Here is a 27,807-nt window from a genome sequence, read left to right as displayed (position 1 = left end):
CACCGATAAATCTTTCGCAGCACGTAGCATTGTTGCCACGGGTTGGCCGGGCTGCTGCCCGCTGCACACCCCTCTCCCGCCCCCCTCCCCCGCCCCCCGCCCCCTGCTCGGCTTGCTAATGACCCAGCACAGCCTCTCTTCCTCGTTTGGCTTTGAAGCTCCAGCCCCTGGCACAGTGCCTGGCACTTGCGGGGCTCTCAATCAATGTTTGCAAAATCGGATTCTCGGCGGAGCAGGTGTCCACCGGGAGCCGGGGGCGCTGGGCGGGGCCTGCGAGGGGGGCCTGCGGGGCCGCGCTCCACCCCTCCGGGCCCGCGCTGCGCCCCCGCCCGTGCGCGCTGCCCCGACCCCGCGCGCCGCGACAGGGAGGGGCCGGCGGAGGCGGAGCCAGTAGCAGCGGAGGCTGGTGGCTCCCGCGCGGCTCCGGGTCACCGATCCCAGATCCTGGCGCGACGAGGTAAGAAGCAGCGCGTGGCACACAAGGGACCTGGTGCGCGGCGGGGAGGGGAGGGGGAGCGGAGACCCGCCCCTCGGGTGCACCACTGCCTTGCGGCCCACCCTCCCCGGCGGGGCTCCGTTCCCAGCCCGCGGTCCCCTTCACTGCTCGGCGTCCGCGCATCCCGTGCGCCCCGCTCATTCCCGCCGCTCTGCATCCCATCTCCCCCCACCTCGGGGGTTTGCTCCCCCCCCCCCAGCTCCTCTGGGAAACCGGCTGGAGCCGGGAGTGTGTGTTTGTGTGGGGAAGTCGGGGGCAGTCGGGGGCCGCAGCTGGAAGCCGCCGAGGGGTGAGCCCGGCGTGGGGGCGGGGGTCGGGTACCATTCTTCTGCCTTCGATGTGACTGGTGCTCCACGCAGCGGGCTGGCTCCATGTCTGTCGAATGAATGAATCATGAGTCCTTGTCCCTCTCTGAAGGAGGACTTTTTTGAGGTCCACGTGCTACAGAGCACCTGGGGAGGGGAGCTCTTGAGATAGGGTACCTGCTTCCGGTAGAACAGAAACTCCGCTCTCACTTCTTCTGTCTTCAGACTGGAGGCTCTCTTTGGGTTGGGGGCTGGAGGTGGGGTCGGCGGTGGGAGCTCTTGCAGGCCTTAACCAGGTACTTGTTGAAGGGATATTGAGACTTGAGCAAGCACTCTTGGAAGGTACCAGCAATAGAGAGGACAGAGCTTGTGGTCGAGAGCATACCGCACAAGCAGGGGGACTTTAGGCCAAGGTCAGTCTGGAAGAAGTGATCTGAGTACCTATTCTGGTTCAAAAGTTATTTAGGGATGCCCAGTCTCTGTTTCCTAATCAGTAAAATGGGTGCATTGGTGTTCATCCTTTAAGGCTTTCTGCATAGTCAGAAAAGAGCAGCATCTTTAGTGTATTGGGGGCGCCCAAGAAGTCTTGCTCCCTGCCCAACCTCCTCCCCAAAAAGTGACTGTTTCTCCCCCCCACCCCCCATCTTATTTCTTCTGTCCTCACAGAGGTCATAAGCAGATCCTGGTGATGTGTGTTCATTACTGAGAGATTCCTCTCCCACCCACACAAACTGTAGGGACAGCTGGGGACCTGCTGGGCACAGGCATGCCAGTACTGTCTGAAGACTCGGGTGAGTGTCCTTAACCTGGGCTGCAGCTTCGGGGGGCCTCCCAGGATTGGAGAAAACCAAACCATAAGCAGGACCAGTGCTGTAGCAGCTGCCTCTGACCGATCTGTTGCCCGGCAGGCCTGAGCCTGCAGGGTGAACGGTGTCAAGGCAGGATGGGAGTGTTGTCTGCGAGACTTTTCAAGGACAGGAAGTGCCACTGTTACTGGACCTTGTTTCTCTGGCTCTTCCTCAGGTTTGCATGAGACCCTGGCACTGCTCACCTCTCAGCTCAGGCCTGACTCCAACCACAGGGAGGAGATGGGCTTCCTGAGAGATGTCTTCAGTGAGAAGAGCCTCAGTTATTTAATGAAGGTGAACCCCCGCTGGCTCAGCCACCCCCCACCCCCATCCCTAAGGGAGGCTCTTTCTGTGCCATCTCAGCCACTCCCCTGCCCCTGGAAGGTTTCTAACTCATTAGTCAGGGCTTTCCAAATATGCTGCTATGGAGGGGACCCAGCCTGTGGCCCTAGGTGTCACCACAACCCTGGGTGCTGTGTATGGTATTTAGGGTAAAAGCAGAAATCAAATGTCTTTGCAGATTCATGAGAAACTCCGCTATTATGAGAGGCAGAGTCCAACCCCAGTCCTCCACAGCGCCATGGCCCTTGCTGAGGATGTAAGTCCCAGATTTTAATGTTTTGGCTTAAGGTGGCGCACAACCCGAAGCCCAGAAAAGGCTCTAACTCACCTTGTAGCCACTGCCTAGCTGGGGACATCAGAGGTTGGGAGGCTGAGGATGAAGAGAGAGGGGTTGCTTCCCCTCCTTCTTCTCCCTTTAGTGTGTGTGTGTGTGTGTGTGTGTGTGTGTGTGTGTGTGTGTTGCTTGGATTCAAACCTGAAGTCTTGTACATGCTAGGTAGGTGTTGCATGGCTGAGCTGTAGTTCAGTCCTCTTTCATTCTAGTCTTTCCTGAACCTTTTGGCATCAAGGAGGACTTTGTTAGCCTTAGCCTGGGCCAGGAGACATAGTGATTCCTGCTGACTGTGTGTTCTGGAGAAACCCTGCTCCCTCAGCTGTAAAATGAGAGCCTTGGATCCGATCAGCAGCTCCCCACCTGTTCCAAGAAGTGGTGACATTTGTAGGTCAGATAGTGCCTTGTGTCTGGGCTTTGAGAGGCTGGCACGAAGTCCCGAATTCAAGGGACTCATGGCATGTCCCTGCTGACTGGCTCTGGTTTCTTGACTCCTCACAGACTGAGTCCTTGTGGGTTTTGGTTTAGCTGTCCTGGTTGCTGATTTAGATTGACTCCTATATAGATCACCTGATATCTGACTAGTTAGCTGGGTTCTTTCCCTAAGATCCTCGGGCCAGAGGATGGCCTGGCGGTGGGTGGTATAGTCTGTGGCAGACCCTGTACCTTGCTCCTTTCTTTGCAGTGTGACATTTGGAGAGGGTTACATCACCCAAGTTCTACACTGCCAATTTTGCCTCTAGCTGTGTGACCTTAAAGAAGTCCACTCAACCTCTCAGCCCCATTTTTTTTCATCCGTGGAATAGCCTAGAGTCAGAGGCACAGACTGTACAGCCAGACAAGGCTGGGTTTAAATTCTTGCTGTTCCTCTGTGAGCTTTGTGATCCTGGGTAAGATTTATAATCTCTCTGGGCCTCACCCTTAAATAGCAAAATTAAAGTGTTCACGGCATCGGTTTGCTGAGAAGACCCATATAAAGCCTCAGTGTACAGTAGATACAGCCTCTGCACATCTGTGAGTGCATTCTCGTCCCTGGTTTGATTTCCCCAGAGCCTCTGCCAGTCTTGGAGTGGCCAGTGTAACATGTTTCAGGGTGCTACGGCCATTCCTGAGAGGATCCTTGTGTCCGAGGCCCAGGGAAGAGGGCTTTCCTCCCAGGGGTTCCATCCAGCAGGCACCCGCAAGGGGCACCTCAGCCTCCTGTCTCCTTCTCTTACAGGTGATGGAGGAGCTGCAGGCTGCCTCTGTGCACAGTGATGAGCGGGAGCTGCTGCAGCTGCTGTCCACCCCCCACCTCAGGGTAGTCACGCCACAGTCCCTGCCCACCCACGAAGTTGTGTCTCCTGGGACGGGGGTGGAGAGAGAGCTGGAGTCCTGAGGCGGATGCTTCTGTGTGAAGGATCCTGAGGGATGCCCCTGGGTGGGGAGGCGGCGTTTCTCAGGCAGGAGCTAGGAGCCCCTCTCTCCCCCTGCCCAGCCGAGGACCTCTAACTTTGGCGGGCATAGAGCCAGCCCTTTCCTCCGGCTTTCCTGACAGGCTGTGCTCATGGTCCACGACACGGTTGCCCAGAAGAACTTCGATCCTGTTCTGCCCCCTCTGCCCGATAACATCGATGAGGATTTTGAAGAGGAGTCGGTGAAGATTGTTCGCTTGGTGAAGAATAAGGAGCCCCTGGTCTGTGCCTTTTTCTCTCTACCCACATTCCTCGGCACCTCACCCCCCAACCCAGAAGACCCGGAAGGCACCCTTCCCCGAGTTCACAGTGAACGACAGCCACTTTGCCAGAACACTCTTTCTCTGAGTGGAAACAGTGACTCTCAGTTATGGCTAAGCCATTTTGTGCAGCAAACAACCTGTGTGGCTGTTTAGGGTGACCTTGATCAAAGTTAACAGACTCCGTCCAAGGGCTAAATGTAGCCTACAGCTAAATTTTGTTGTTGTTATATATATATATTTGTTGTATATATATTATATATACTTGTGTGTATATATATATACACACACACATATATATACAACAACATATATATGTATATATATGTATATACACACATATATGTATATATACATATATATATATATTTTTTTTTAAATTATATGAGTACACTGTGGCTGTCTTCAAACACACCAAAAGAGGAATAGGATCTCATTACAGATGGTTGTGAGCCATCATGTTGTTGCTCGGAATTGAACTCAGGACCATCTGCAAGAGTAGTCAGTGTTCTTAACCACTGAGCCATCTCTCCAGCCCCCTGTTGTTGTTGTTATTATTGTTGTTGTTGTTGTTGTTGTTTTATTATATGTTAGTACACTGTAGCTATCTTCAGACCCCCCAAAGAGGGCATCAGATCTCACTACGGATGGTTGTGAGCCACCATGTGGTTGCTGGGATTTGAACTCAAGACCTTCAGTAGAGCAGTCAGTGCTCTTAATCGCTGAGCCATCTCTCCAGCCCCCTGTTGTTGTTGTTGTTGTTTTTTCCAAGACAGGGTTTCTCTGCATAGCCCAGGCTGTCCTGGAACTCACTCTGTAGACCAGGCTGGCCTCGAACTCAGAAATCCGCCTGCCTCTGCCTCCCGAGTGCTGGGATTAAAGGCGTGTGTCACCACGCCTGGCACCTGTTGTTGTTTTTAAAAGCAAGGTCGTGCTTATTCCTTTGTCATGAAGAGCTGAGTGATTGCCTCACCACGAAGCTTACGATATCTACTCCGTCCTTTACAGACAAAGTTTGCCGCTCTAGTTCTGCGTACTGAGGCAGTGCAGGCACAGCCACTCTCCTAGAGGCTAGCAAATGAGGGCTGGTTTCACCTTACTTTCAGTGGCAATGGACTGGGCAGAGAGGGAGTTTATCAGATGGAAAGAAGTGGAGGCTGTCCGGAGAATTCAGTACTTGCCTCAGAGAACCTCAGAGCTGGCATTCTCTGGCTCCTGTTGCCCACAGCTGCCCTGTGATGGGTGAGCCATGTCTCCCAACAGATGAAGATGTCTCTGTTGCCTCTGCTTCTTTACCTGTGCCATGGAGTTGGCGTACAGCCTGAGATCCCCCCCACCCCCACCCCCGCCCCGTGCACTCACAGTGTTACGGGTTACATTGGTCCAGAGAGGAGTATGTGATATACAGTGATGTAGGGACTTTGGAGGCCAGGGGGCAAGTGGCCTCAGGTGGGCAGTGGGCAGCCTCTGTAGTTAGCGGAATGTATCCTTCTGTGCTGACAACAACATGACCTCTGTTATGACAAACGTGAAATGTTTGCACGAATCATCAGTAACAAACGACAAACGTTCATTGGACACTCACTGTTTCCATGGGACATGCATTTCCCTTATAACAACCTTGCAACAACCTTTCATGTTAAATGATCTTCCTCATCCTAGAGGAGCCAGGCTCAGAGAGCACAAGGGGACTCTCTAGCTGAGGCCACAGGATTTCTAGTCAGTGGCCTAGTTGGGTATCAGTCTTGGGGTGTCTGTACTTGGCTCCCCTCCCCCCTCATCGCTGTGCTGATGTGGGACTGGAACGTACCTGGTACAGGAAATTGGGAGCTCATTAGTGCTTTTTTTTTTTAATCTGTGAAACCATCTCTTTGTGTTTCATGGGCCAAATCCTGGTCCTGATGCTCTGGAGGGGGCATAATTGGTTCCTGTTGGCAGTAACAGAAGGCCCAGGAACACTGGGACTGGCTCGAGGCAGGTTGAGAATTTGCTAGCACATACTGTCCTCATTATTAAATGTCTCTGCAAGTGACAAGAGCTTCGATGAGACAGGAAACACAGGGTTTAGCATCATCAAAAGCTCCCCCCGCAACCCCCGTTTCCATGAGGAGACCTTTGAAGATGCTTAGCTTCTCCGATACCCAGTTCTTCATGTATCATTTATTTATATAAAAATTTTTAATTGCATTTATTTTGTTTTGTGTGTGTGTTGCCACAGCTCAAGCATGGCGACCAGAGGACAACTTGTGGGAATTGATTCTCTTCAGCAATGTGGGTCTTGGGGATTTGAACTCAGACTTGGTGGGAGATGCATATGTCCGTTGAGCCACCTCACTAGCTGTATTTAATTATTATTCTTTTTGAGGTGAAGTCTCAAATAGCTCAGGCTAGTTTCAAACTCATTATGTAGCAGAGGGTGACCTTGAACTCTTAATTCTCCATTCTCTACTTCCTAAATGCTTGGGTTGCAGGCATGTGTGCCACCACACCCAACGCAAGAGGCCTGATCCCTTGTGCAGAATGGATGATTGCATCGTATTTTGTAAACTCTAAAGTGTAGAGCTTTGCTTATCTCCCACCACCGCCCCTGCCATCCCCAGTCTTACGGTGTTCTTAGCCTTGGGAAGGTCTCCATGGATTCACCTTCCGCTGTATCAGAGGGAGGAATGAAGAAGACTTTAAGTTGAATAGAGGCTGCCTTGCTAGAGCCTGCCTGCTCTTGTCTCTCATTCAGGGTGCCACCATCCGACGGGATGAGCATTCGGGGGCTGTTGTGGTGGCCAGGATCATGCGAGGGGGTGCGGCAGACCGGAGCGGTGAGTGGAGCCCGTGGAATGATGGGTGGCAGCCTGGCTAAGACATGGCTCTCTGTCTCCACCTCTAGGGTAACCTTTGTGGGATTTGCTTTGCTTTGGGGACTTGTAGATGGGATTCTCAAGGTCCCAAGGTCAATTGGAATCTCATTGAAGCCTAATAGGCTTGGAGTTCTCATGGGTGATCGGGAAAGAGCTCAGACACCTGGCAGAAGATTGTAACCCTTAAGCTCTGAGAGGGGCTTAGTTGGAGATCCAGGCTGGGCTGGGATAGTCCTTGTCACCTGGAGTCACCTCATCACCTTGTGAAACTGCTGTGGACAGGAGTCTGGGTGGAGAACAAGTTGGTCGTCATCAGTGCATGGAAGGTCTGGTGGGCGGGCCTCTCAGTGGAAGAGGATTTCCCCTCCAGGTCTGGGGACCAAGACCTTACTTCCCAAACACTAATGAGCGTGTCGGTAACGTCTGATAGACTGATTCAGAGTTCTGCACTGCTAATGGTGCTGCTGCTGCTGGCCCAGTGCCTGCTCAGAGCAACAAAGAAAGGCCAAATTATGTCAGGACACTTGTCATTAAAGCAGAGGCTAAGTAGTGCTGCCTGTGGTGGCACTTGTGCCTCGAGTCTCAGCTGCTTGGGAGAAGCGATTGCTCGGGAAGGATGATTTCTGGCATACAAGGGATTAAGACCAGCCTGGGCAACATTGCAAAGGCCTGTTAAAGGAGATAAAGCAGCTCGGGTGCACAGCTAAGATGGTAGGAGGCTTGTTGAGTTCCATCTGCACACTGCATAAAGCCAGGCATGATGGTGCATACCTCAATCCTGGCACTCAGTAGGTGGAGGTCGGAGGATTAGAAGTTCACGGTCATCCTCTGCTACAGAGTGAGTTTGAGATCAGCCAGGCTACCTGAGTTGATAGCTAACTAGCTAGATGCTTTACATAGGTAGGTAGGTAGATAGATAGATAGATAGATAGATAGATAGATAGATAGATAGATAGATAGATACATACATACATACATACATACATACATACATGGGTAGATAGATGCATTCATACATGTACACACACACACACACACACACACACATGTACTGATGCCTTTAAGGTTCTTTACTAAGACTTAAGAAGGGCATTCTTGGAGTGTGTCTCCAGATCAGGAGAGTAAAGAGATAGGGCTGGGAAGATAGCTCAGTTGGTAAAGTGCTTGCCGCCCAAGCATGAAGCCCTGAGTTTGATCCCAGAACCCATGTAAAAACCCAAGTGTGCTCACACAGGCTTGTAATCCCAGTGCTAGGGAAGTGTTAGGTGAGTGATCCCAGATCCCAGTAAAAGCCCCCATCTCAAAGAACATGGTGGGTGGTGCCTGAGGTGTGCACACAAGTATACACACCCGTGTACCCATATATCTGTATACCTGCATATACACACATGCACACACACACACACACACACACACACACACACACACACACACCAAGCAGAGATGTGGCAGAAGAAATGCAGCTTTCTATGCGGAGGCCCCTATGTGTGCTTGCAGGCTCTGTTACTCCTTGGGGTGTGTCTGCTTCCGGCACCTGGTAGGTGCCTGGCTCTCAGGCACACCCTGTACACGGGGACCTCCCAGACAATGGTTTGAATCCAATGCTGAGTGTCAGCCTTCCCCATCTTTACACCTGAGTCTGCCATGCAATGACTTCTCAGAGGCACAACTCCAGTGTCAGGGCCGTTCTAGTGCTGAGCTGACCTGCATCTCCATGTCACCTAGGTCTGGTCCACGTTGGCGATGAGCTCCGAGAGGTGAATGGGATCGCCGTCCTGCACAAGCGTCCAGACGAGATCAGCCAAATTCTGGTCTGTATAGCATACCTGCAGGGAGGGAGGTCTTCAGAGACCCAGAGCAGGGGGCTTCCCAGAGCCAGGGCAGACCTGTTTATATGAGGCGGCTCCCCAGTTTAAATGAGGATGGGGCAGGCAAAATGGCTTCCAGTTTACCTGCGTCTCTCTCTCTCTCTCTCTCTCTCTCTCTCTCTCTGTCTCTCTCTCTCTCTGCTCTTCTCTTTAGCATGCCCTTCCTCTTCCTTTACCCCAGCTCTTTTGCCTGGGAACCCTTCCAAGCCTTGGGTTTATCCTAGCCCAGCTGACTTTTAGTCTCCATCTAGGCAGTTTAGGGGAAGAAAGGGCTTTTCAACTTGTGCCTGGTTGATGTTAGCATGGAAGAAGGGTAAAGTACTTTATAACAGTGAAAAGACTGGGGGGATAAAAACAAAAACATGTGATAGTCTGTTCTGGGGCAGACGAGACAACTTGTCGATCATGGCAAGTGCCTCTGCATCTATGACAGGCTCATCCTTGGGGTCTCTCCCACTGATTTTGCTAACCTTTGATGGTTGTGGGGGTGGTGCAAACAGGATCGGCTCTAATGAGTCAGGCTGTCCTTCAGCTCCCTCGTGGCGGGGGAGGGGGGTACAGGTGCAGCTGACCCTTTGTGAGCACCCTGGGCTCCTGGTGGTGGACATCAAACCCCTCGTATTTAGAGTGAACGTCTTTGTCCTTGGAGGGTAATCCTGGTCTTCCTCCTGGGCTCTGATACTGAGGTGCAGAGCTCTGAAGGGAAGGGAACTTCCTAGAAAGGTGGGAGTGGCCCAAGATTGGAGCCCTCTGGAGGAGTGGGACCAAGATTGAAGTACCAATCAGGCAGGACTAGGATAAGTAGGCTGAAGTAGGTTATTAAAATAGAGGGGCAGGAGAGATGGCTCAATGGTTAAGAGTGTTGGCTCTTCTCCTAGAGGACCCAGGTTCAATTCCCAGCACCCACGTGACAGCTGACAACTGTCTAACTTCAGTCCCAGGGGATCTGGTGCCCTCTTCTGACCTGCACAGGCACCAGACATAGAGATGGTGTATAGATAGACACGCAGGCAAAACTCTCGTAGACATAAAAAATAAATTAAAAAAATTTAAGGGAGCGGGAAAGGTGGCTCAGCGGTAAAGAGCACTGACTGCTCTTCCAGAGGTCCTGAGTTCAAATCCCAGCAACTACATGGTTGCTCACAACCATCTGTAATGGGGTCCAATGCCCCCTTCTGGTATGTCTGAAGACAGCTACAGTGTACTTGTATACATTAAATAAATACATCTTTTAAAAAATTTAAAGAGCCCAAAAAAACATCAAGAAGGAGGGTCTTAGGACCCCTGAGGTCTGGAGCTATGGGGAGCTGGAATTCAAGGTATGCTTGTCTCAAGTTCTGCCTAAAATCATCATTCACTCTGTCCCAGAAAAGGCAGTGTATTTATTTTCTTACTTGCTCCAGCCCTGTCGATATTAACTATCATAGGCCGATACTTGATATGTATATGATCTCTCTCTCTCTCTCCCCCCCTCCCTCACACACACACACACACACACACACACACACACACACACAGATATGATTTATTTTTATTTTATGTGCATTGGTGTTTTGCCTATATGTATGTCTGTGAAGGTGTTGGGTCCCTGGAACTGTACTTCCAGAGCTGCCATGTGGTTGCTGGGAATTGAACTAAGGTCCTTTGGAAGAGCAGTCAGTGCTCTAAACCGCTGAGCCATCTCTCCAGCTGCAATAGTCAATTTCTTCCCAGCAAATTCCACCAGGGTGGAGGAGTGGAAGCTGCCAGTCTGCCTTTCATTCTGAACACCCGTCTATTATTAGGCCTGGAAGAAAGGAAGCAAGACTGAAACTCGCAGACCTGGGCTGGAAAGCCATGGGCCTCTGTTCCCTCTCCCTTCAGGCCCAATCCCAGGGATCCATTACCCTGAAGATCATCCCTGCCACCCAGGAGGAAGACCGCTTCAAAGACAGCAAGGTATGGGGAGGTGGTCTCCCTGGAGCTTTCTCTGCTGGGGCAGGGTGGGTATTCTGAACCTTGCCAGCCTTTGGGCAAAGTCATCGGGACAGCTGGTCACCTGTCTCCAGCCAAGGACTTTAATAGTCCTAAGTGACTCATTGTACCCTGCTGTTTGGAAAGAGGATTCTATATGGCGTGCTAACAGAATACAAGCTTACTGTAGTTGAAGTAGAAAATCTGGGCATGGAGAAGAGAAGGTGCCTGGTGACCTGGATTCTGCACTAGTGTAGTAGCTGCCATTAGCTTGGCTGTTTGCTGGGCCTACCTTTGTGGTGACCTCTGTGCTGGGCTCTCTGCCATAGGGTTCTGACTGGAAAGGGAGGCTGTCAGACAAGTGGTTCACTGCTGTGTGGCATGTGATCTGAAAGGGTCTATAGAGCCAGGGCCATCTCAAAGGCATTTTGGGTTGGATGCTGAGGGTTGAGGGGAAGGGAAAGTTGGAGGTTCAGAGAGGTCAGGCCAAGGCACCTGGTGGTGGGAAGCACTTTGGGGACATCTGAGACAGTAGGGCTTGAGGGTCAGGTGGGAGGGGTGTAGCTGGGGACGCGCGTTCAGCCGTGAAGTGCTCGGCACCGTCCTTGTCTAGTGTGGGTGTCCCTGGCTGGCAGGAGAGAGGGTTTGAAGACAGATGATTTATTTGGTGGGAAGTGACCCCAGGCTGCGTGGGGAGGGAGGGGAGGGGGAGGGCGGGCAGTCTTACAGAGAGTGTGCTACCCAGAAGTCACCACCCACCGAGGATGCCTAGTGCTTAATCCTGAACAGGCTTTGGGGATCAGAACACGCATGTTGTTCTTCCCAGCCAAGAGCTGGGGAGATGTGTGCATCAACTCCTACCAGGCCTGGGGAACTGTGTTCTTTTGTAGTTCCTGGCTGCTAGATTAGAGCCCAGCAGACTCAGCAGCTACAGGAAGCAGGTCCTTAGGCAAAGGGCTGCAGGTGCTTAGCCATTGAAGTCAGCCAGCCAGCATTAAAGCGGTACACCCCTGGGGATGGGAGGACACCCCAAGGCCCCAGAGACAGCTGCATCGTGGTGAGGAGGCCTGCTTATTGGCTGTTTGGGGTCATGCATCACAGTACGCATGTAGAGGTCGGAAGGGAAATCACAAGGGTCAGTTTGCTCCTTTTACAATGTGGGTTTCAGAGATTGAACTCAGGTCATCAGGTGTGGCGGCAAGCGCCCTCGCCTGCTGAGCCATCTGTCCTGCCTTGGTGAGCCGTTAGGGGTGTTCCTATTTGTGCCTCAGGGAAAGGATTGATCCAACCACGAATGCTTTCAGAAAGCTCTTGGTGTAGCCCCTGGAGGAAAGGGGAGTGGGTGGAAGCTGGGGGCAGGGAGGTACAGAGCGAGGCTGTTGTGGAAGCCCAGGTAGGAGATTATTAAGAGTCACAGAGGGGGAGCTGGAGAGATGGTTCAACACTGACTGCTCTTCCAGAGGACCCTGGCTCAATTCCTAGCACCTACATGGCAGCTCACGCCCTCACATAGACATACATGCAGGCAAAGACACCAGTGGGTATGAAATAAAAGAACTAATTTTTAAAAAGAATCAGAGGATAGCGTGGATGGTGTCCACTTGATTTCATACTGAATTTGGACTTCAAGTCCAAAAACTTAAGACTTCAAGTCTTGGGCATAAGGCAGAAAGGGAAATAGAAGGAGTTTTGTACTTTTCATTGGGGTGGAAGGGAGTGGGCCAACCCCAGCCTTGCCACCCTGTGCTGAATGCTTGAAAGAAGGCCTAGGACAGCTTCTGGCCCAGTGCAGACCTCAGGGCTTTATTGGTGAAGGACTCACTGGCCTCTTGTTTTGCAGCCAGTGAAGGAACAACCTCTCCATGACTGTTTCTTCCTAGCACCCTTGGATTAAATCTCAGGGCATCAGTGATATTGGCCCACAGCATCCTGTAGGCTTGATACAGGAAGAGCGTGTGGTACCCTGTCCCCTAGCCCAGTCCTCTTGACCCACTGCTCCATCTGGGAAGCCACCCAGTGCACTATAGTGTCTGTATCTGGGTGAGGGTACCTGTCCCTACCACAGAGGCCCGGGAAGTTCTTACTGCAGTCTAGCTTTAATCTTTTGTTTGGGGCACATGAGAGACTCTCACACAGGTTATGTGTGAAGGTGGCTGACCCTTGATCTCTCTTTTATTTACCACCGAAATAATGGGCCTATGTGGTCTAGAACTAGAATCCGTGAAATCAATTGGTAGCACCTGGAGGCAAGAGAACCAGGGAACGGGAAACAGCTCCGTGTCCTGCCCCACCTTCCCTAGGGAGGAGACATGGCCAAGAACATGGTAGACCAGGTGGAGCTGTCAAAACTGCGGGTGTCGGTTACCAACACGGGGTGGATAGACAAGGTGGCCACAGTGGTTTTGTTGCCGTCTGAGCTCCTTCCTCCGAGGACCTCTGGAGTCCTTACTTGCTTAGATGATGCCCTGAGTTCACCATGCAGTAAAGACAATAGCAGTTACAAACTGTGCCCGCCTTTGCCTTTTGCCTCCGGGATTAGTTGTTAACTTAGTGTTTGTAGCTGAGGCTCTAAGCAGGGCGGATCAGGTCCACAGGGAGATGCTTCGGTTGCACAGAGAAAGTCAGATGTGGGGGTTGTCTGTACATTTTTTTTCCACGTTCATTTTAATTAATTGTGTGTGTGTGTGTGCATGTATGTGTGCACGCCACAGTGTACACATAGGGGCCAAGGGCTAGTTACAGGCCCTCCAACAAAGGAAACTGGGGGCTCGAACTCGGGTAGTCAGCTTGAGTCCGATGTGCCTTTGCCCCTGTTTGTTTGGTTTTGGTGTTGGGGCTGGGGCTGGAATCAGGGTCCTATACATAGTTGATGAGCACACTGTACCCCTGAGTAATGTTCTGGCTGCTCATTGCCCCATTACCCTGGATTTCCTGACTCAAATACCCCCCCCCCCCCAGGATAACAATGCTTTCTACTAAACAAACAAATGCTTTCTACTCTCGGGACCACGTGTGTTTTCTCTCTGTGAATGGCCACTGACATTGCGTGGCCTATGCCCTTGTATAGAAGGGTCCCCTCACTGCAGCCCTTGCCGTCCAGGTATTCATGCGTGCCCTCTTCCACTATGACCCTCGGGAGGACCGTGCCATCCCCTGCCAGGAGGCTGGCCTGCCCTTCCAGCGGAGGCAGGTCCTGGAGGTGGTGAGCCAAGATGACCCCACCTGGTGGCAGGCCAAGAGAGTAGGCGACACCAACCTTCGAGCTGGCCTCATCCCATCTAAGCAGTTCCAGGAGAGGTAAGCTTGGGGTACTATTGCAGAGGGGTGGCTGGCAGTCCTGGGTCTCTGCCACCTCTGTCTTGGGGGAGCCCACTGAGGTAAACAGCAGTTGTTCCTGTGTCTGTGTGTGGTTACTGGCCCTATTGCCAGTGAGATGGACAGTTGACAAAGGTATGGTCACTTACCTTAGTTTTCACTGTTGGGGACTCTAAATCTAGAACCTGATTAGGCAGGCGCTCTAGCTCCCAGCCCTCTGTTTCACTTTTTATTTTTGAGACAGAGTCTCACTAAGTTGCATAGGTTGGCCTTGAACTCATTCTGTAGTCCGAGCTAGCTTTGATTTGCAATCTTTCTGATCCAGCCTCCACCAGGCCCCAGCTGCACTTTTGAATTAAGTTAATGTATACAGTTGTCCCTTAGTATACTCTAGGATTGCTTCTAGAACCTTCTAGATACCAAAATCAGTAGGTGCTGAAGGGCCTTGTGTAGCATGGTATTGTATTTGCATATATCTCCTCCATCCCCACATCCTCTTGTGGCTGTGACTCTTCTCTGGATGATTTAGGATGCTCTATTGTGGCAGTTTGGTTGCCAGTGGTCCCCATAGGCTCATATATTTGAGTGCTCGGTCTGCAGTTGGTGGAACTGTCTGGAAAGGATTAGAAGGTGTGGGCTTTTTGAAGGAGGTGTGTCACGGGGGTGGGCCATGTGGTTTCAAAAGCCAACACCCTTCTAAGTTAGTTTTCTCTGCCTCGTGCTTGTGGATTGAGATATGAGCCCCCAGCACTGCTCCATCACCCTGCTTGCCACCATGATGGGCATAGACTTTAACCCTCTGGATTTGTGAGCCCCAAATTAAACTTTCTTCTATAAGTGGCCTTGGCCATAGCATCTTACCACAGTGATAAAAAAGTGACTAAGACACCCACTCAGTGTAAGTGCCTTGTGACAGATTGGCACACTCTGTTGTGTAGGAGTAAGGAGAAGAGAGTCAGTACACACTGGGTATAGGCACAGGTTGTTTGTTTGCTTGTTTGTTTGTTTGTTTTTTCCAAATATTTTCAAGCTGTAGCTGGCCAGGTCTGCAGATGTGGAACTCATGGTCATAGGACCAATGCCACCTTATAAATAACAGAGATTGTTAAACATTCAGGAGATGGAGACTAGGAAGGCAGTATTGTCCAAAGTCTTGCCTGTGTCCAAAGAGCACAATGTATGTACCCCTGTGCTTTCTGTCTGTGTATGTGTGTGTGTTGCGCGCACACACACAAAACTTTTTTAACTTGAGATTTTGACATTAGTGTTTCCCAAATTTACATAGTCCTCATTTATGATCTTAGTGGTTATGAAATATTTCATTAGGCATGTACACTTGATCATAAGCTGCCAGTACTTATAATTGTTTGGGCTCGTGTTATGTCTTTAAAAATTATTTTGTGTGTGTGTGTGTGTGTGTAGGATTCAGGTTTTGATTTCCCCAAGTTTCCAGAAGGCTCCCTTCAGCCAGTTCTCTGACCCAGTGGATTATGTCCGTTTGTGTCCCTGCAGGCGGCTGAGCTACCGGAGAACCACTGGCACCTTACCAAGCCCCCAGAACTTCAAAAAGCCCCCCTGTGAGTAACTGACAGGTGGGGAGGGGGAGGGGAGGGAAAAGAAGCTCTCTGTTGAGTTGGCGGCGGGAGGGGCATCAGAGGCCCCGATTGAGCCCGTAGACCTCCAGAAGAAGAAGGTGAGAAGAGGCATGGGGGTGGAGGCATGGGAAGGGAGCTGTCCTAGAGAGGAACACTGGGGTTTGTAGAGGGCGTGGTGGCACTGCACCAACCTGGGTGTCTGTGTTTAGAAGATGCTCCGCTTTGGTTAGCTTCCCGAGGAACACCTTGAACTTGAATATTAAAATTGGCCAATGTGGAATGGGAATCAGGGGTGTCTTGGCATGGCCTTATACATCCTAAGATAGCTATGATGCACCCCAACATAAAACTGGAAAACTCCTTAATGCATTATGATTTGGTTTATTTTGGTTTTTGGTAACTCTTTGTGTGGCTCTCAAGTATGAGCTCTGTAGATAATAGTTTGTCTTAATGTCCTTCCAATGCCTGTACCTCCCCCCAAATCTTGGGCCACAGACTGGACAGCCCTCTAGGGTCCAGGACAGTTCTGTCCAGTGTGGCTCAGAGAAGCCAAAAGGTTGGGTCTTTGCACCTCTCTGACATCTTTGGGAGGTTTCAACTGAGGGGACACTCATTGGACTTGAATTTGAAATCACACAACTCGCTTTCTAGGGCGACCCGTGTAGTGTTTGAAGCATATGAAGGAGTTCTTTGCCGAGACAGAGTTAGCTGGGTGGCCAGCGTTTATCTGATATTCTTCTCTGTACAGTGCCTGGCCTTGAAAACAGGCTTGCCTGCTGCACTGCCTTCTCTTTGAATTTTTAAAAATTATTGGGTGGTAGTAGCAGGACCAGCCTCAGGGCCTCATACACACAAGGTGCTCTATGCTGAGACATAACCTCTGTCTTGCCTTGGGTCGCCATAGCGTTGTGACGTGGGTAGGCTGGCATCCTCATTCCCCGCGTGGGAACATGGAGGCTCGAGGGTAATCTTCCATGTTGGGTTTTAGAGGTCTTGTGAGCAGGTCTCAGATTAGTCGAGGGTCTCTCCCAGCACTGATGCTCTGTTACTGCTGGTTCATACCCGAGGGAGGGGCCTGCTCAGGCACCTGCATTTCCCAGGAAGGTCTTAAACTCTAGGAAAGGAGGAACCGTGTGGGACTGTTCCCTCCACTCCGTCGGCCATTGCCAACGGTCTTGTTTCCAGGCCTGCTGTTCACCGAGGAGGCTGCTAAGTAAATCAGCCAGGAGGCCACTTCTACTGACCATGCGCTAGCTCTCTCTGGCTGCTAATGAGCCGCACACAGGAAGACTAATTAGAGCAGGGCTGGGGGTTTAATAACGCACCGCCGCTCAGATCATAGGCTTGTTGGAGCAGGGGAACGGGACATATGGAGATCTCCTCAGGCTGCTGAGGCTGTAGCCGCCTCTCAGCCGCAGGGTTTCCTGGTTCCCTGCACTAACGCTGTCCCATCTGTCTTTTATGCAAACTGCAGATGATCAGCCTTGTGACAAAGGTAGGCCTGGTGTTTGTCTCCACCCCGTGCACATGAATGATGCCCCTTTTCGGTGGAGCATCTGGGGCTGAGGGGGCTGGTTTTCCTCCTCACACCTGGCCCAGATGTGTGAGGTGGGAGTGGGCTTCAGAGCCGTAGGGCCCCTCCCCGTGTGTCTGGCTTTTAAGGGAAGGCGCTGGAACCCCAGGGCTAGGTAAGAGTCAGGAAACAGGAAGGCAGGGCTCAGGGTTGAGGCCTTCCATCTTATTCCCATGTCCAATCTAGAACCCAGAAAGACTGGGAGGGGGCATCCTGGTCCAGCATCCCCACCCAAGGCTGGCAAAGCTGATGGGACCTAGGCTTGGAGAATGGAACAAAACACAAGTACTGATCCCGTGACAGTCAAGAGATTGAATTCTCTAGAGCTTCCCCGGATGGTCATCCCAGAGGGCTCTCCTGGCTACCTAGGGGGCTGGGGCCCTTTGGGCTTGAGATGTACCTAGTATGACTCACCCACCCAACCCCTTTCTCTTTGGTTTCCAGAGACCTGTGACTGTGATGGGTACTTTAAAGGACATTATGTGGGTGAGTAGCAGGCTCTCTCTGGCATCCCTCCTAGCCCACGCACGGGCTCAGGCTCCAGAACCTGAGATCTAAGCCCCAGGAATCCATCAGCGCTGCCGAACTTTAGGGGAGGGGGTTCCTCTCCTTGCAAACAGTCAGCCAGCAGAAGGCTGCATCCAACTCAGGCCCCACCCAGCTGCAGAGCTGGAGAGAGGCACAAAGCGCTGTGTTGACATTAATTTTATCTTCACCCTCTTAATCGGAGTTTATTCAGTGTGAACCCCCCCCCCCCCAAACCCAGTGGCAGGGTTTCTGTTTCCCCTTTAAATGTCACAGAAGGCAGGCACATGTCTCACAGGGTTTATTTCGATGTGATGTCAAGCTCACAGAACCAGAGAACTCCTGGATGGCCCCAAGAGACTTGGGGACACCGATGCTTCCTCATTTCCTTTTCTCCCGCCTGTCACATGGGCGTTAATGTACACATCCTGTCCCTTTATGCCTTGACGCCTCAGTCTGTCCTTCCTAAGGACAAGGACATCCTGTGGCATGACTTCAGGATAGCAATCAAATCCTGGACATTTCCTTTGCATACAAGTCTATTGTCTTATATGTAGTTACTGAAACGTCGCCAGTTGTCTCAGTGACGTCCTTCAGGGCCATTTTCTCTGGTCTGGGATCCAGCCTGGAACAATCCACTTGTACGTTGAGCTCCCATTTTACAGATAAGCAAACTGAGGCTCAGAGAGATGAAGAGACTTAACCCAAGGTCAGGCACACGCCAAGGAAAACAGTGACCTTGAACCCCAGTCTTTGGATGTGGGGGCTGCTCTTTCTTTACATCAGCATCCTTCCCGAGTTGGCCATCCAGGGTAGGAGGCTAGGCAGCCAGGTACCCAGCTAACTGGAGAAGGTCTTTATTGGGGGACTCCAGGACCAAAGCAACCTTATCCTTTCGCCACCTCCCACCCCCCTACAGCTGGTCTTCGGAGAAGCTTCCGGCTGGGCTGCAGGGAGAGGCTGGGTGGCTCGCAGGAAGCAAAGGTCCCTACAGGAGCTGAGTCTCAGGTGCTGCTGACGTACGAGGAAGTGGCCAGGTACCAACACCAGCCTGGGGAGCGGCCCCGCCTGGTGGTTCTCATTGGTAGGTGACATCCTGAGTTTCTAGGTGGTCTGGCTTCCTCAGGAGTTCTGAGAGGGACTGAGTCAACCTGCCCTCTGTTCCAGGGTCCCTGGGAGCCCACCTCCATGAGCTGAAGCAAAGGGTGGTGGCTGAGGACCCCCAGCAGTTTGCCGTTGCAGTTCCACGTAAGAGGGCTTGAGAGGGTGTGTGTGTGTGTGAAAGGCTTGTCCATGCCTGTGCCCATGCCTCCATGAGTGTTTCCCAGGGACTGGATTCTTCATGCTCATCGTGACCTTTTTGGTACTTTGGGTGTGAGAGTCCACCAGACGTTATCTGCTATATGCATATGGTGGGGGCCTGGGAATGATGGGAAGAGATCATTCTCATTGGCCCTCTGAGACCCTCTGAGATGGCTAGATCAATGCCTGCCTAGTGTCTGGCTGAGGAGGGAGATGAGTCCAGAGCACACTGAGGCTGGATAGGAGCAGCACACAGATCACAGCAGCCACAGAGCTAGTGACGGGAGGTATGGTCAGGTACTGCTGAGATGGGAGGCAGTGCTGTAGCGGGATGCTAAGTTGTCCAGGTGGCTCGGCACACTGGGTTCTAATCCCCAAGGCGGTGGGATGCCAAGGACCAGTAGGTGTGAGTCCTGGTTCTGGAGGAGAGAATGAGAGCCAGGTACTAAGCTCTTATATGTTGAAACTTGGCTGCCCCTACTAGTCCCCCAGAGAAGAGGTACTATCACCATCCCATACTGAGGAGGAAGACCCCAAGGCTCAGAGAAGGTAAGTAACTAGCCTAGCATCACACAGTAGGAAGAGGATGGAGCCCGGGCAGGTGACCCCAGGTCATTCATTAGCGGAGGGCAACATGGCCACTTACCCTGTTCACCTCACCCACACTCCAACCCTGTCCTGTCTCTCACTGTGTGCCTTTCTTTATTCTCTGGCCCTTAGAGATACGGTGTGTATGTCTGGTGGCCACAGAGCGGGAACGCTGTTGTGGGGCAGGAATGATCTTTTCCAGAAAGTTCTGGGGAAGAACAGCTACAAAGCCTTTCTTATATCACATTGCTCTTCCTGGATCTTCATGGGCCAACAGCCTAGCCCATGGCCATCAGAATCTTCTAGAGCGGAGTCTGAAGAGACTTGCGGGAGGTAGAGGGACTGTGGAGGCCACTTGGAAGCAGCTCTGAGGACTTTTGGAGGTCCCAGCCTTTAGGTGTCAGGTAGATGAAGCAGGAAGTCGGGGATAGCTCACCCCACTTTTGTCAATGAGTGAGAGGCCTATACTCAGAATTCAAGCCTGCCTGTTTTCAGGGACCCACAGCAAGAAGTCAGGGAGGGCTTCCCAGAGGCAGTGACTTTTATGTTGAGGTGTAAATAGAAGTCTTCTAGGGGGAGAAGAAAGGAAACATTTGCTATACAGGAGCAACACGTGCCAAGGGTCGAAGGTGTGACCCACAGTAGCTGTGCTAAGGACTGGGTACCTTAGTGTGGACAGTGAACCAGGAGATAAAGCTGCAGTAGAGGTTGGACAGATCAGGAGGCTCTTGTGGGCTCATGAGGATGTTTAACATCAAATCAACGGGGAAATAAAAGTCTGAAGCCAGTGATATTGGAAAGGGCTTTTAGCTACTCTTTGGGGGATTGGCCCGGTGCCACATGGAGACAGGGTATCTTAGGGGCGGCCTCACAGCGACACAATTCTTCCAAGTTCCTGTGCTTTTCGGGAAAAGCTACATGTTGCTCTCATTCTGTGAAAACCTGATTGGCCAAGACATGTGTCAGGGTTCCATTGTGGATATCAGTAGGGATGTTGCATTTTAGATGCATGTCTGAGAGCTGGTGTTGCCGAAACCCATCTGTGCAGTATGGGGGCAGAGGGGGGGAGGGGCACCTGTCTGCATGGTTTCTCTTTTCAATATGAGAATTAACTGCACAAAGAACGGACAGCCCAAGCCTGGGAGGTGGCTCAGCTGGGAGAGCGATTGTCCAGAAAGCAGGAGCGCCTGAGTCTGGTTCCCAGAGTTCACATTAAAACAGTGAGCAAGTCAGATGACCTTCGCTCTAGTGCTGGGAAGGCGGAGACAGGCTGGTACTCCCGGCACGGCACTCAAAGGCCAGCAAAATCGGTGAATTCCAGGCCAAGTGAGAGACCCTGGAAGGCACCTGGGGAATGACATTTAAGATTGACCTCTGTCCTCCACATATGCAATGATGTAAGCCTGGACATGCTTCTGCATTTGCATGCATGCATGTGCGCATGCGCACACACAAACACACACACACACACACACACACACACACACAGGTACAGCTTATAGCAGGGTCTAATGTAGTTGTGCCCTTTTGCTCTCAGATGAGAAAAATCCAAGCACAGCTACTGTGGGTCACACCTTCGACCCTTGGCACGTGTTGCTCCTGTATACCAAATGTTTCCTTTCTTCTCCACCTGGAAGACTTCTATTTACACCTCAACATAAAAGTCACTGCCTCTGGGAAGCCCTCCCTGACTTCTCCTTGCTGTGGGTCCCTGAAAACAGGCAGGCTTGAATTCTGAGTATAGGCCTCTCACTAAAAACGGGCACTAGAGACCTTTCTGTGATTATTTCAAAGCCCCGGCATCAAGAAGGCAGCCCAGTGGAGCAGCAAGACACCCGTGCTTGACACAGAGCCATGAGATTGTCCCTGGCTCTGAATGGCTGGGGTTTGGGGGTGCAAACCATGTCTGGGCCTTGGGTTCCCCAGATTCTTTGGGGTCTAGGGCCTAGCTCAGTTTGTAGAGAGCTTGCCTAGTGTGCTCAAAGCCCTGGCTTCAGTCCTCCCAGCGCATCGACAGAACGTAATGGGGCGCACCTATAACCCCAGCACTTGGGAGGTAGAGGCAGGAGAAGCAGAAGTTCAAGGCTGTCTTCAACCACTTAGTGAGTTCAAGGCCAGACTGAGCTATTTGAGATCTTGTCTTCAAAAGGGGTGGAGGGGGCTTCTTTTGCTGGGGACACGCGATGAAATGGAAGTTCTGATTTGTGCACAGATGTGACGAGGGCACAGGCTTGCTGCCCTTCCTAGCCCAACAATCCCTCTTTCTTTAAAAGACACCACCAGGCCCCGGAAGAGCCACGAGAGAGACGGGGTGGAGTACCATTTTGTCTCCAAGCAAGCGTTTGAGGCCGACGTACATCACAACAAGTGGGTTGGTTGCTTCGTGAGCCAGCAGGCCCTCTGATAACCGAGTGTGTCTGCCACTGTCCAATATTATATCAATATTTGTATCAGTATTGTTCCAATCCTTGACCCCATGGGTCACGGGTGAGCTGGGAAGGATAGGGGGAGGAGGAAGTGGGAGAGAGGTCATATTGGGATGTCCCCTTTTTCTGACCTTTGTGAAGTTGGGGCTTCCCAGAAACTGAACTTGTTTCTCGTTGATGGTGTTTTAGGTTCCTGGAGCATGGAGAATATAAAGAGAATCTCTACGGCACCAGCCTAGAGGCCATTCAGGCTGTTATGGCCAAAAACAAAGTGTGTTTGGTGGATGTAGAACCAGAAGTGAGTTCCTGGGTCATCTGGGCATGCGAGTCTATGGAATCTGGGGGCTGGGGGTGGGGTACCCATTCTGTAGAACATGAGGTTGGTCTAAGGATGTTCTAGCTCAGAGCACTGATGTTACTAAGCATGCCTGACCCTCTCCCTGAGAACTGGATGAAATCTTTATTGCCGCAAACATGCCCTGCTAATCTCATGCACAGGATTAACTTGAGAGAGCCCAAGGGACCCTTTGAGATCCAGGACAGTAACCCCCATATGAGACAGATCATACAATAGACTGGTAATCCAAGCATGGTGGCATATATATATAGTCCCAGAACTTGGGAGGCCGAGGCAAGCCGATTATGGTTTTGAGGTCAGTCTAGGTTACAAAGTAGGTACATGTCTAAAAACGGGTGGGGGTAGATTATGGAGGTGGCGTCATGGTTCAGAGTGCTTGCTGACTTTCCAGAGGACCTGAGTTCAGTTCCTAGAACCCATGTCAAGTGGCTCACAGCCACCTGCCACTCCAGTTCCAGGGGATTTGACGCCCTCTGCTGGACGCTGTAGACACTGCACTCAAATATGCACATATCCACATGCAAGCACACACATTGGTGTAATTTTTAAAAAGTCTCTGGTGGCGGCGCTATTTGGCCAGTTGTAACAGGATAGAAAATTATTAGTGTTTGTACCCAGGTAAGGCTGCTGCTGGTGCTCTCTGTTCTCGTCAGTCTCCTGCCTCTACAACTGGAACAAGTATATGGGGAGCGGGGGCGGGGGGCGGGGAGGGGAGGAAAGGCTACAGACCAGCATCCTGAGATTGCTTTGCAGGGAAGAGTTGGGGAGCAGCTTGACCTGGGCAGAGCTTGAAAGCTAGTCCCAGCTCCCCACGGCTGGCATTCTGCCGGCTCCTCAGGGGTCTGGTCACCTTTTTAACCTTGTCTTTCAGAAAAATTCCCATGCTTTGAACTCAACACCAGGATATATCTATTTTTCCCCCTGCTACAGGAGCAGAGCTTTGATACTAGGGCATAAACTGTGAGCTTTCTTTGACCCGAATTGGCTTGAAACATTATTTCCAAAAGCACATTTTGCCTAGAATTGAACACCTCACTAATTTGGACTCCCCGAGGGTTGGTAGTTGAAAGTCACAGTCTAGGGCCTGGGGAGCTGGCCTAGCAGCTAAGACACACTGCTCTTGCAGAAGGCCAGAGCTCAGTTCCACACCAGGTCGCTCCCAGTGCCTTTAATTCCAATTCCAGAGGATCCATCACCCTGCTTTGGCCTCTTCAGGTGCCTATAATTATGTGCAAGTTCAAGTGTGTATAGTCACATGTGCATGTGCGCACACGCGCGCATACACACACACACACAGAGTAAAATAAATCGATTTTTTTCTAAAGCACTTGCTGCATTTACAGAGAACCTAGGTCCACTTGCCAGCGCTACCTGGTGGCTCACAAACCATCTGTAACTCCAGTTCGAGGGGATCCAACACCATCTCGGGCCTCCAAGGACACAAGGCTTGCACAGGCAAAACATTCATCCACATAAAAATAAAATCTTTTAAAGCAATCAAAATCCAAATTTCAAAGTTAAAAAAAAACTTGTTTTATTGTTTTTATATGTATGAGTGTTTTACCTGCCTATGTGTTTGTGAACTACTTGTATACAGCGCCTGTGGAGGCCTGAAGAGGGCATTGGAGCCCCTGGAACTGAACTTCGAGGCAAGTGTGAGGCAGCATGTGTGTGCTGGGAAATTGAAAGTGGGTTCTCTGGAAGAGCAGCCAATGCTCTTAAATGCTGAGTTCTCTCTCCAGCACCTCCAAGAGTTAGTTAGTTAGTTAGTTAGTTAGTTAGTTAGTTAGTTAGTTTATCTATTTTTGAGACAGGGTTTCTTTGGGTAGCCCTGGCTACCTTGGAACTTGCTTTGTAGACCAAATTGGCCTTGAACTCAGAGATCTGGCTGTCTGTCTCCCAAGGGCTAAGATTAAAGGCATGTGCCACCACGCTCATCCCCCTCAAAGATTTTCTTTTTAAAAGGTGATTTTATTAATTTTTATGTGTTTATGCAAATATTGCATAGAAATTCGATAGCAGTGTTTACAAGTAGAGAAAACACTGAGCACACAACGATTGCAGCCAAGGACAGAACTGAGGTACTATGTTCACATGGTGAGCAGTTGTGACCACCCAGCAGTGTAAGGTGGTCAGCCTCTGTGAAAACTAAATGGATAGCCAATAACCATATGCCTCGAACAGTGAAAAATTTCTTGCATCAGGAAGAACCCCAACTAGGTAATTGTAACTATACTTGGCCAAGCCTCTGTCAGCAGTGTGATTTGCATGTGGGAAAGAGGAAAGCCTGCGTGTTTCCAGTCACCCCGTGGGTCATTGCTTCATTTACTTTGCCAACCTTCGCTTCTTTGACTATCAGAAGGCGGCCTGTGGACCAGACCAGTCCCACGCAGTGTAGGCAGATTGATGGAGGATGACTGAAACGCATGCATGCTGAGCTTAGGTGCCCTTGGCTCTGCTGTGGGCAGATAGATAACAAAGCCCAGATAGATACAAGCAAAAGGTTAATTGAGCTAGAGAGTCCCAGCTAGGAGAGACTCTGAGGTGGGGCTCTGGACTATCCCTTTCTCTCAAGTAGCCTCCTCCTCAGAGGAGTTCAGTGTCCAAGTCAAGGGTGAGAGAATTCAGTTAGTTTTGCCCAGTGGAAGTCCGTCGTCTGGGGACTGATGCCACCAGGACTGAAGTCACTGAGGGCGGGAGCCCAGGAGGACTGAACTTTCAGAACGTGTGTGTTGTGATAAACAGGTTGCAAAATGCACATCATTTTCTGGAACACTTTTTAGGCACTAAGACACCTGAGGACCCCTGAGTTTAAGCCCTATGTTATATTTGTGAAGCCTGCAATTCAGGAGAGAAGGAAGACGCCGCCGGTGTCCCCAGACTCTGAGGACATAGCATCTTCACTTGTAAGTTCAAAGTTGATTGTTTCTCCTTTGAAGGAGCTGTACTTAGCTGACTCTGGGTGCTTCCAGGAAGAGGGACAGGGGCCAGAGCTTTTTTGTGAGGCCATCTTTCCCTTCCTTTTACAAGACTTAGAAAAGAGGGTCACACAGCCATTGTTTCCAGGGAATGGGACCATGCCTTCTGATCCAAGAAGGGTGACTTTGCTTGACTCAGCCCCCTCTACAACCTCATGTTACTGTTCTTCCTAAAAGGGAACTGTAGGCTGTCAGAGGCTCCCTATGTGAGTGGGACAGGACATGCCCGGCTGTTGAATTTCTGAGTCAAACCCAAGTGTTGTGCATGCGCGCGCGCGCGCGTGTGTGTGTGTGTGTGTGTGTGTGTGTGTGCAGACTGTATATGCAGGGTATGTGTTTGTGTGTACACATATGTGAGGGTGGTAGTCAGAGGTTAGCTTTGGGTGTCTTCTACCAGGAGCGTGCATGCGTGGGTACATGCATGGGTATGTGTGTGCTTGCGTGCATGCATAGGCCAGGGATTGATGTCACATGTTTTCCTCTATCAATTCTCCACCTTATTTTTGAGGCAGGGTCTCTCACTGAAGCTCAGGCTTGCCATTTTGGCTAGACTGCTGGCCAGCCAGCCCCTGGGGTTCACTATTTCTGCCCTACACTACTCTGCCCCCATACTGGAGCTGTAACATGCACACCCACCTAGCTTAAATATGGCTGCTGGGGATCGGACCTTGGGTCCACATCCTTGCACAGCAGACACCACCCTAATGAACCATCTTCTCAGCCCCTCTTTGTGATGTTAGCAGCCAATCCCAAGGCCTTACCACTAACCAATACATCGCCATCTTTCCTGACCCACCTTTTTTTTTTTTTTTTATTCTTCATAGCCCAGGCTGGATTCACTTTGTAGCCCAGACTATGCTGCAACTCATGTTCCTCCTGCCTTAGCCTCCCAAGTTGGGATCACTGGAATGCACCACCACATCCAGCTTCATTTCTCTTTGGAAATACTTCAGGCCAGGAATATAATGCTGCCGTAGACAGGCAGTTATAACCAGACATCCTGAGTCCATGGCTCTCGGCTCATAGATCTTTGGTGGCCATTTTGAGTTAATGAGTGTGTATACTGCTATTGGTTTCTTTCCGTGTGGTATGCTGCTACCACACTCTACTCTCGTGTTCACAGTTAAGGTAATCCATGGGACACAGGCATCCACCATTAAATAATGGCGGGTTCTGACAGGGGAGCACCCCCCAGACCACATGGTGTCTCTCTCCTTTGCAGGATGAACAGCAGCAAGAGATGGCCGCCTCTGCTGCCTTCATAGATCAGCACTATGGGCACCTGATAGACACTGTGCTCGTGAGGCAGGACCTGCAGGAGGCCTGCAGCCAGCTCAGAGCTGTCATAGAGACGCTGAGCAAGGACACTTCCTGGGTACCCATCAGCTGGGTGAGGTAACTTCACCCCATAGCATCTGGTCTGAAGGGACCTTGAAGACCCTCGAGTCCAGCCTCCCTCATGTACCATCAAGGAATCTCAAGTGCAGAGAGGAACAGGACTTCCCACGAGCCATCGCCACCGAGCATCGGTGGGAAGCCTTGCTCAGTGTTGGATTTCTGTCTGCTGTTTGCACTGCAGCCCTTCACGAGCGGAGCTGAAAGGGGCAGTCCACAGAATAGCGTGTTGTTCATTAAAGTCTCGCAGGCAAGTTGGCCTTGATTCTTTGTACCAAAGCTACGTAGCCACTGTCTTTTGGGGGTGGTGGTGGTGAATTTGTATAGTGATTTACCATGATGTTTCAGCTTTATAAATATGACACTTCACTGGTCCAGCTTTTTTTGGAAATTGTTTTACCCAAGAGGGTCTTCCATGCAACTGAAGACCTTCTTCTGGCTTGCAGCACTGAAATGTTTGGGTTGGTTTTGGTTTTTTGGTTTTGTTTTTTTTTTTTTTTTGGGGGGGGGGGCGGTTAGTGCTTGCCTGGTGGTAGAGAAATTAGTTCCCTGCCTTTTCACTTGGTGTTGCGTACATGTTTTTTTCCTGCAAGACAGAGGCATACTTAATGGTCCACATGGCTCACTAGTCCAGTCTATAATGCAGCAGTGCCTTTGGGGACTCTTGAGGAATGTCAGGCTGCCTGTCCCCTTTCTGAAGACCCCCATGCTGAAAGTGAGTCCTTGATGTGAATGGATCTGTCCTTTGTGTGCAGCTGTCTCTTTACTGCCTCGGTTCCAAGCTGTCTCTATTTTCAGACTGGGGCCCCTGGTGTGCTGGATTGTGGGAGTCAAATGACTGCCATCTGTCAAAGCTCTGTCTAAGCCACAATAAATCAGTCCTGTCAAAAGTGTATAGACTCAAAGTGTGGGTTGTCGTGTTGTCTCTGTCCAGAAGCACTTTGCCCAGGGATTGGGACAGGTCATAGCTGATCAGAGTCTTGCCTCTGATGAGTCACCAGTGTATGTAATTTGTTTTTTCAGTGCTGGTTGTGATGTGG

General features: G+C 51.0%; 1 protein-coding gene across 4 annotated transcripts; it reads left to right on the top strand.

The window, feature by feature from the left end:
* Positions 1–278: 278 nt before the first annotated feature.
* Mpp3 (membrane protein, palmitoylated 3 (MAGUK p55 subfamily member 3)) lies at positions 279–27,672 on the top strand. Of its 4 annotated transcripts, none has more exons than NM_007863.2 (19): positions 369–457; positions 1,468–1,592; positions 1,825–1,943; positions 2,170–2,247; positions 3,542–3,622; positions 3,860–3,997; positions 6,771–6,852; positions 8,617–8,702; positions 10,623–10,697; positions 13,813–14,009; positions 15,540–15,604; positions 17,097–17,117; positions 17,640–17,681; positions 18,640–18,804; positions 18,888–18,968; positions 21,884–21,977; positions 22,226–22,334; positions 25,178–25,300; positions 26,595–27,672. In NM_007863.2, the coding sequence occupies exons 2-19, from the start codon at positions 1,568–1,570 to the stop codon at positions 26,769–26,771; spliced, it is 1,758 nt and encodes a 585-aa protein (NP_031889.2). In that variant the 5' UTR covers positions 369–457; positions 1,468–1,567; the 3' UTR covers positions 26,772–27,672. The 4 variants fall into 4 exon arrangements, with proteins under 4 accessions (XP_006532203.1, NP_031889.2, XP_006532201.1 ...); XM_006532138.3 differs by lacking the exon at positions 369–457 and adding an exon at positions 556–785 and having other exon boundaries at positions 26,595–27,662; XM_030245518.1 differs by lacking the exons at positions 369–457; positions 1,825–1,943 and adding an exon at positions 558–785 and having other exon boundaries at positions 26,595–27,662.
* The last annotated feature ends 135 nt before the right edge of the window (positions 27,673–27,807 follow it).

Source organism: Mus musculus, chromosome 11 (assembly GCF_000001635.26).
Source record: "Mus musculus strain C57BL/6J chromosome 11, GRCm38.p6 C57BL/6J".
Taxonomy (NCBI): domain Eukaryota; kingdom Metazoa; phylum Chordata; class Mammalia; order Rodentia; family Muridae; genus Mus; species Mus musculus.
The sequence above is the reverse complement of the archived record's forward strand: the minus strand, read 5'-3'. Positions and strand labels throughout refer to the sequence as shown.

Bases quoted from the DNA above. Each gene is read 5' to 3' on its own strand.
- Mpp3 (NM_007863.2), top strand. From the start codon at position 1,568: ATGCCAGTACTGTCTGAAGACTCGG. The intron at 8,703-10,622 runs GTCTGTATAGCA...CTCTCCCTTCAG, and splicing joins ACGAGATCAGCCAAATTCTG to GCCCAATCCCAGGGATCCAT. The intron at 25,301-26,594 runs GTAAGTTCAAAG...TCTCCTTTGCAG, and splicing joins AGGACATAGCATCTTCACTT to GATGAACAGCAGCAAGAGAT.